Below are 9,066 nucleotides of genomic sequence, written 5' to 3' on the forward strand. Positions count from 1 at the left end.
CTTCTCTCTGACAGGAAAATATTTGCCTGCTGCTGTGTATGAAATGGCATATGAGTTAGCTTCATGGAAGAGAGAACTAGAGCCAATGGTTTCATTATCATAAAACCTTATACTAAAAAACCGATAAGTAGTTTTTAAAGAGATCAGCTATTTACCTAACACACATAAAATATTTACCTTCTACCCTAAGGAAGTATCTTTTCCGTGTATTAGAAATTTGAGCATGCTCAGTAAGAATCTAAATGTACCCTCAGTTCCTAACCCATTTGCCTAAATTGTCTTTACTTCATTTAACAGTATTGCATGTGCATGACCTAATGACCCCAAAGTTGGTCCTGTTTTAGAGATCCCTCTTGACATGGCTGTGGAAGTTGTGGCCCTCCCTTTTTATCTTACCCCAGCAATTATATGTATCTTCTCTAAATGTCAAAAAAAAAAAATTTTTTTTTGAGAAAACAAGTGGATTTGGAACCTAAAGTGGATCCAAACTAAACAGCAATCTATTTCTCATTGTTGATGACTAAATAAACCATTTTCTATTTGTGTATAACTTTTGTTAGGATGTTGAGAGTACTTGTGCTAAAAATAATGTCATATTAGCAGTTGATGAAATTCTTGCAAGTCTGACACTAGGCTGAAGCATTACTTCTAATTCATCAGGGGTATACTTTGAAAAAGGAACCAAAATAGTAATTCCCCTTTTTTTTTCTGGAGCTGAGGACCGAACCCAGGGCCTTGTGCTTGCTAGGCAAGCGCTCTACCACTGAGCTAAATCCCCAACCCCAGTAATTCCTTTTTAATATCTTTTTAACTCTATTAAGTCCCCTGCTATTGTTAATCTTTTAGTTTGGGGTAGTTTGCAGAGATGAACGGCCCAAGGAAAGTGAATACATCTCTCTAACGTGTTTGAAGCTGGTTGGTTTGGTGGTGCACGCCTTTGATCCTGCCACTCAGGAGACAGTCAGTCTTTGTGAGCTCAAGACCAGCCCACACCACACAGAGAGACCTTGTCTCCGAAAAGGAGAGAGATAATTTTATCTCCTAACCTAGATTAATTGTGGTTTTAAATAAGTGTTCGTAGATGCAAAATGTATGAGAAACGCGCCATGGACAAAAAGGTCAGTGAAACCCTTTTCAGTAGGGTCTTCTTGGAGCCGTGGATGTTGTCACCTACAGAAAATCTACAAAGGGAAAGATGTTTTGAGACTCAATTGCATTTTTATCTCCTGGGAGTTTTCTGTTGGTGATGGTTTTGGTTTTTTGAGACAGGGTTTCTCTGTGTGGCTCTGGCTGTCCTGGCACTCACTCTGCAGATTAGGCTGGCCTCTTCAGAGATCCATCTGCCACCACCTCCTGAGTGCTGGGATTAAAGGTGTGCACCACCACACCTGACTTCCTTTGAGGGTTTTTAAGACAGAGAGAAAAGGAAATTGATTAAAATTTAGGAGAATTTTAGTAATTCCCTAGAATGCTGAAGCCTTTGTATTACATATATAACATTCTTTAAAATAAAACATGTTTGTAGAAACGATGTTTTTATAATAAAAATGTGTTTATTAGGACAGGCACAATTGTTCGGTTGTTAAAGGTGCTTGCCCTGCAAGCCTGGGAATCTGAGTGTAATCTGTAGAGCCCATGTGAAGGTGAATGGAGAAAACCAGTTCCACAGAATTGTCCTCTGACCGCCACACACACAGAGTAATGCTAAGACATTTTAAAGTTAATTTATTGTATGTTTCAATGAAAGGTTTTAAGATAGTGCCTGTGATTTATGGATAATCAATGTTCTATCAAATTGAAATAACATGTCTAGTGTATAAATTAGCAGTAGATTCTCTTGCATGGTGGCTTTTTATGTTATCACCCCTCTTCTAGCATACTGCTTGGGCATCAGATCTGCATGAGCAAGACTCAGAGCCAACACTAAGTCTCTCAGTCTCCTGTCCGAACTGTTAGATAAACCAATCCAGTTTTATATTCATAGTTTTGAATATTTGGAATTTATACTACTTGTAAGTCAATTATTAAGAAAGGTAATGTGAATCGGATCTAAATATTTCATTTTTGAGGTACATGACTCCCAGTTATTTTGAAGGGATTGAGAGAAGTAGTGTCAGTTGCTTTTTTTAGTAAATGTTTTTCCACATGGCTTTGCATGGTGATTAAACATCAAATTGCTGTAGATATTTATATTTATACTTATATACATATGTGTAACAAGTTGCCTTTTGCTTTAAGGATCGCCTAATTTGATTCTTTTTTAGAAGTAAAATAACTAATCCATCTGAAGAAATGCAGCTAAAAAATATTTTTATTTTTCCAGGTACTATGTTAAGTAAAAGATTATGTTTGAATATGTACATTTTGCTTAGGTAACATGTATCTGAAATTAGTGTTTAGATTGTTCTCTAACATTTTGCCTTAACTATCATGTTAATATCAGTTTTACAGATTCATACTTTCTTTCAGTCTGGGAAATATATGTTCAGTTTTTGAAAGAAGAAAACATTAATTTTGAGACTGTTTGATCACACTTTTCAGTAAAAGAATTGGGCTGTCTGGAAACTACAACCTCATTATGTTCTCTATGACTCTCCTGTCCCAAAAGTCGAGATGAAGATTCTTTCCCTAAGTGCAGTGACTGGGAGGTGTGATGCAGCATTGCAGTGCTCTGTGAACCTGACAGCGCTCGCTCACTCTCCTGTCGAGAATGTAAACTGTGCCGGGCGGTGGTGGCGCACACCTTTAGTCCCAGCACTCGGGAGGCAGAGGCAGGTGGATATCTGTGAGTTCGAGGCCAGCCTGGGCTACAGAGCGGGTTCCAGGACAGCCAAGGCCGTTAAACAGTGAAACCCTGCCTTGGAAAAACGAAAGAAGGAAAAAGAATGTAAACTGTTAAGGATACATAAGACAGACAGTAGAAATATCCCTGCGAGTTCCCTTTGCCAGCTCACAATCAGTGTACTCTTTACTGATTGGCCGAGGAAATATGGAAATCCATTTGCAGGGTGTGTCCATAAGACAACATGTGAGTGTGAAGTTACTACAGAAATGTAGTTTTTTTAGTTGAGTTGGCAAATTTAGTAGATAATAAAAAGAATTATATTAAGAAGCTATATAAATGCAGTTAGCTGCCAAATAGATAATACATTTTTATTTTAATTTAAAGAGTTTGGCCTATAGGCCTAAATGACTTGGTACAATTCTGGGTAACTGAAATTAGAAGAGAATTCCTTTTGTACAGCACGTGTTATATGATGGGTTAAAGAAAAAATGAAGAAAGAGTTTTGTTTTCAGACATGTAGGTACAGTGACTTCATATGGTTGGCAGTGTGTTTTTAAAGGGTTATAGTTTAGTTTTCTATGCCTAGGTGTTGATAGTTTACTGGTTGATGTTTGTGGATAGTTTTACAAAATCAGGACAGCTGAAGCCAGATGAAAACACTGAGTAGTGTGTTAAACGCCTGTGTAGAGGTTTAGTCCCCTAAATGAACGTGCTAAGGCCATTACAAACCTATAACAAACATTCATGAGATTAGGTCAGTGTTATTCACAGCTGCTTTTTACTTAATTTAGCTGTTGCTGAGTCTGTCTGATTTACTTTTTAGGTGCTGAGGGTCTAAATGGAGAAGAGTCTTTAAACATGAACGATGCAGACGAAGGATTTTCATCAGGGGCTTCTCTCAGCAGCCAGCCACCTGGGACCAAGCCGTCCTCCTCTTCTCAGAGGGGAAGTCTACGGAAAGCAGCGACTGGGCGGTCCGCCAAAGATAAAGAAACAGCTTCTGCCATCAAATCCAGCGAGAGCCCGCGAGATTCAGTAGTGCGCAGGCAGTTTGGACAACCAGCCGATCTTAGCCTAGATTCAGTGGAGCTGACGCCGATGAAGAAACACCTGAGCCTGCCTGCTGGCCAGGTGGTGCCAAAAACCAATAGTTTAAGTCTCATCCGGACAGCCAGCGCTTCCTCCAGCAAGTCATTTGACTATGTGAATGGCAGCCAAGCAAGTACCAGCATCGGGGTTGGCACGGAGGGAGTCACTAACCTAGCAGCTGCAAATGCTAATCGATATTCAACGATCAGTCTACAAGAAGACCGGCTAGGTCATGCTGGAGAAGGAAAAGAGCTCCTCAGCCCAGGAGCCCCCCTAACCAAGCAGTCCCGATCCCCGAGTTTCAATATGCAGCTAATATCCCAGGTGTAGTTTTGATGTCCCCTCATTCTACTTACCTTTTAGACTGACATTGCATTGTGCAAGACACTTCATCCCACATTGTGAAAAGATGTCACTGTAATCAGATCTGGTTTAGCTTAGGTATCTTCCTACTGTATTTTGTATGGAAACAGCAATAAGGTTTTCTTTTTCCTTGAACCTCTCTCCACCTATTCCTTGTAAACGTGTTTGTGAAGCAGTGTAAAATGTTTGCCTTTTCCACGCCTTCCTTTCTCCTTGGGTAATGTGCAATCCATCGTAGGCTGATCGGTCCCATTTCAACACTGTGAGACTGAGGATATGTTAGAGGAAATGGTGTATATGATCCCTATGAAGTGATTCTTTGGCTTTTGTTTAAAAACAAAACGGGTTTGTTCACATAATCTATGGAACTATGAAGATAACTGGATCATATTTTTTTTCTCTCTTAACCAGGAGTGCCTCAGAGATTCTGCTATGACTTTGGACTTCTCTGAGTCTGTGCAATTTTATATTCTTGAGAAGCATGGGGGAAGGTGTTAGACTACTGCAATTTTTCATTAAAATGAGGCTAGCTGCACCCCCTTTCCTTTATCCCAAGGACATAGATGTTTAATTATTGAGGCATTTAAATTAACTTGTGACCACCTCCATTGGAGGCCGGGGCTCTAAGTTGATTGTGTAATTGATGATGCACTTTCTCAATGGCTCTCTAGTCATTAACAACATGTCTTCCCTCTTCCCACAAGGACTTGAGGACATTTCTGACCTTCAAGTTTGAACTAGCAAATCAGAGACCCCAAGGGGCGTGTTCTGTTTCCTAGGAATGACTGACACTTTGGTGCTGGGGGTGTGGGGGGAGGGTGCTCTTGGGTTAGTGTGTGTGAGATTGTATGTGAGGTGACGTTCTATTTTCTTTTTTCCTTTGTGAGTTAATAATGACTGAAGTAGAAGCTGTACGTCTTCAGGTAAAGAGAGGGATTTCTCAGTCCACTTTCCGTGATGTCAGACTATTGGAGAAACCCTTTCAGCTGCTTCCTAGATGTACCTAAATTCAGTCAGCTATTGGATAAAGATACCTAAAGTCCTGAGATCATATACTCCGAGGAAATACATCAGGGACAGATAATTGGTTGAAAACACTGATGCTTCAATGTGACACATTTTTATAGAACATTTCTACCAGAGGGTACTGACTTGATTTCTCCACAAGGACCACACTGCCTTTGTGTTTAATGCAATTTGTGAATCTTCTGATTATCTGCAAAGTTTCTCGTTTTTATAAAACTTTGAAATCATGCCAGTAAGCTAGATGTTGAATGTATGTAAGTAGCATTTGGTAACTGCTAAGAGGCTACAAAAATAGACTATTGGTTTAAATTTTTGGGTTATGATTTGGTTGGATAAGACTTTCTTATATCTCTTCTGGGTCTCAGGCCTTGTTTGAAAAAGAAGGGAATGTGTTGGGATTGTGAAAATCAGTGTTGTGGCTTGGCCCGCTCTCCATCTGAAGACATCACTTACACCTGCCCTTGTACATGCAGACATTTATGTATTATTGTGAAAGAAAAATATACTGCCTTTATTGAAAGCAAGTGTTCTCTTAATGACAAAGTTCTGTTCTCTCTATTTACAGTAGAATTTGATAAATTAACCAGGAAAATGCCTCTCATTTGTTTTCACACATAAACCACCACCACTTTTGGAAGAGTTGTTTGTCTGTGTGTCTGTTTGTTTAGGGGGCCTTGTGTTAGACTCATCCTTGATTGGATTTGGTGGTCTATAAATTTTCAGCTCCCAGCAAATGGAAAACTAGAACCTCAGCTATTAGCCACATCATTGCCAAAATTTGGAGTAAAGCTAAAAGCTGATACATGATTTATTGATTTTTATAATATGCATATATGCAATTATCACAGACACATTTTAGTCCTATTTCTACTAATTTAACTAAGTGACATAAAGTAAACTATAAAACATTATAAAACAGTGAAATAAAATGATTTTCTAACATACTAAACGACGGGTTTCTAGTGTGTAAAGGAAGGAATCAGTGATTGTGTAGCAAAACATACCTGCTTTAGTAAAAGGCTAATGTGCTCAGGTGCACATATATTGGCATCTACGTCAAGCATTTTCGTTAAAGCACAAAAGAATACCAAACAATTTGAAGTTATACCATAAACTATAGTAGATACAAGAAAATGTCCTTTAATTGGAAATGTTATAACTGTAAAATTGGTTTTAAGATATTTTCCAGAGCCAGGTATAGTGACACACACCTTTAATCCCAGCACTCGGGAGGCAGAGGCAAATGGATCTCTGAGTTCGAGGCCAGCCTGGTCTACAGAGCATGTTCTAGGACAGCCAAGGCTACACAGAGAAACCCTGTCTTGAAAAACCAGAAGAAGAAAAAAGTTCTTTTCATCTTAAGAGCCTTTCATTTATTGGTATGTATAGATTTTGTATATACATCCTGATTAATATTTCACGACCCTGTAACATTTGAATCCTATTCTTTGGGCTGTGATTCAGTCTCAATAAAGAAATCCTTCATTTATTCTCTATAACCATGGTCTTAGAAAAAAATTCCTTTATAACACAATAGTTCAGATGAAATGAGTTACACCAACTGTCCAGTTCTCTAAGCATCATTCTAACCACTGTGTGTTAGCAACACCTCATTTCAAATGGTTCTCGTTCAGTTATACAGCACCTGTTAGAAATGTAAGCCAGAAATGTCCATTCTTTGTCCTTTAACAAGTCCCCTTTAATACTCCTCAGCTTTCAGAAAGCTTCATCCCACCAACAGAAAAAGACATTTAGGGAAAAAATGATTGGTGTCATCTGTGCTAGGTCAAATTAAGGAATACAGCATCTGAAGGTTTAGGAGTTCTTCTATGTGACTTTAAATTAATGTTATTAATATGAAAACTAAAATGTAAAGTAAAAAGTTGACTTAGAAGTAAGGTTTTTAAATATGAAAATATATTAAGAAGCCAGGGAGGTTAACAGGTGTCATTTAAAGTCTTACTCCTTTACTGTTCCATGCCTGTGTATTGCAGATCAGAATTTTTGTGTGAGGAGAAACCCCAGAGATCATTTAGCTGCTCTCTCTCTCTCGTGCACATACATCCATCCTCAGGAAACTGAGGCTCAAAGAGGTTGTGAAATAAAGTCCATAACTAAGAAGCAGAGCCATAATCGAACCTTGTCCCTAGTCAAATGCATGTCCACACCCCACTGCTTCCTGTTACCCACACTTAGGTAGATAGTATTTAACACTTTTCCATTTCTGCAGTTTCTTTATGTTTCTGGTCTAGTAGTTGGTGAACACATTAAGAAAAGTATTAATTCCAGAAAAAAATGCACAATACTAAATACAGATGGGGATGTGTTCAAATGTAGGTATCTGTGTAGCACATTACTCTTTTCTAATTTATACCTTATGAATTCTCTGCCACATAACAGTTATATGCTGCCATGTTATTTGTATTTGTGGGGGTTTGTTTAAAGGTAAAATAAACCCAATGAAATGACTTTAATCAGTGTTCTAACTATTTGAAAGTGATTTTTGAATCAGCCAGTTTTCAGTCATCAAAGGTACAATATGGAGGATTGCAAAGTAAAGATAACCTAAATTCAATTCCATTCATTAGTAAGCCAGAGAGAGACTGTTTCTCACTGTGCTTAGGGCAGATAAAAGCAATATTTTATATATGATTGGAAAGGGTTTCTAGTGAGTATGAAGCTTATGATTTATAATGCCCTCTGTCATTTATAACACAAATACCGTATGAAAACGACTCCAAGTTTCATAGTCTCAGCTATGTAAGCTCAGAGTCTTCACCCTGAAGTCTAAATTCCTGTAGTCTCAATTGTTAGAATTACTTATCAGACACCAGGATACTGAGAAGAACTTCTTTGGATTGCTTTTGTTTGCACTGTTTTTGTGAGTACTTTAATGCAGTGATGTGTTTTTCCTACCTCATTTTATGAGGTTTCTTTGGGTCCGTTTCTGAGTATTCCAGTTGTTGACAATCGGCTGTCTCATTTAATTCACTGCATGTTCATTCATAAATACAAATACTAGTTCCTGTCTTTATGGGTAGGGTGGCATCCTGTAAACCACTGGTAAGGAGGAGCACTCCATTTCTGAACTTGGATCACATTATAAAGGGTTTTTTTTTTTTTAACCAAAAAAACTTAATGTTTCAATTATATCTAGTTTTGCAATGTAAAAAGAATGCTTTGTCATGGTTGTCTGATGCAGTTGGAGCAGGAGGCTTTTCTCTGTCGAGCCAAATGACTGCTGGCATTGTTTGCCCACCAGGTTGGGGGAGACGCTTACTGTAATCCTTTTCATTTTGTTCTTAAAGTGGTTTTCAAAAATAAGGGATGTGAAAACTAGCTATTGACAGCTTAACCTCTTAAAAAATAGAGTGTTTGCCAGGTTACAGAAACATGAAATACGGTGTGAAATAATATTAATAAAATCATGAGTCATCAGGTTGGGACAATTTTCCATGCTAATGTGGTGAGACAAATTTTAGTATTGTTTATGCTGTGTGAATCTAATGGATAGATCACCCCGGTACTGAACTACATAGGAACCGCTATTCCTGTGGGAGGCACAGCCTGCCTCCTTGTACATGTAGGTGCGTTTTGTCTAATTCCAACCACATAACCATAAGAGTTTGCTCTTTTTTTTTCCTCCAGTATTTTTGTAATATTAGACATTCATCCTATGAGAAATATATACAGGACCAAATATTCAGGCTAGAGTTTCACAGAAATCCAGGGTGACGGGAAATAACTGGCAGCGTAGTACAGAAATAAGAGTGTCTATGTTTTGCTTATGGACTTTGAGAAAA

General features: G+C 38.3%; 1 protein-coding gene across 3 annotated transcripts in view; it reads left to right on the plus strand.

The window, feature by feature from the left end:
• The window catches only part of Fam126b (family with sequence similarity 126 member B), a 59,185-nt gene extending 51,368 nt beyond the window's left edge, over nt 1–7,817 (plus strand). For all 3 annotated transcript variants that reach the window (XM_028885768.2, XM_028885784.2, XM_028885794.1), the window contains one exon: nt 3,609–7,817. In XM_028885768.2, the coding sequence (XP_028741601.1) occupies nt 3,609–4,204 (596 nt within the window). In that variant the 3' untranslated portion in view covers nt 4,205–7,817. The remainder of the gene's footprint in view (nt 1–3,608) is intronic.
• Nucleotides 7,818–9,066: the final 1,249 nt, after the last annotated feature.

The sequence above is a fragment of the Peromyscus leucopus genome, chromosome 13, assembly GCF_004664715.2.
Source record: "Peromyscus leucopus breed LL Stock chromosome 13, UCI_PerLeu_2.1, whole genome shotgun sequence".
Lineage (NCBI taxonomy): Eukaryota > Metazoa > Chordata > Mammalia > Rodentia > Cricetidae > Peromyscus > Peromyscus leucopus.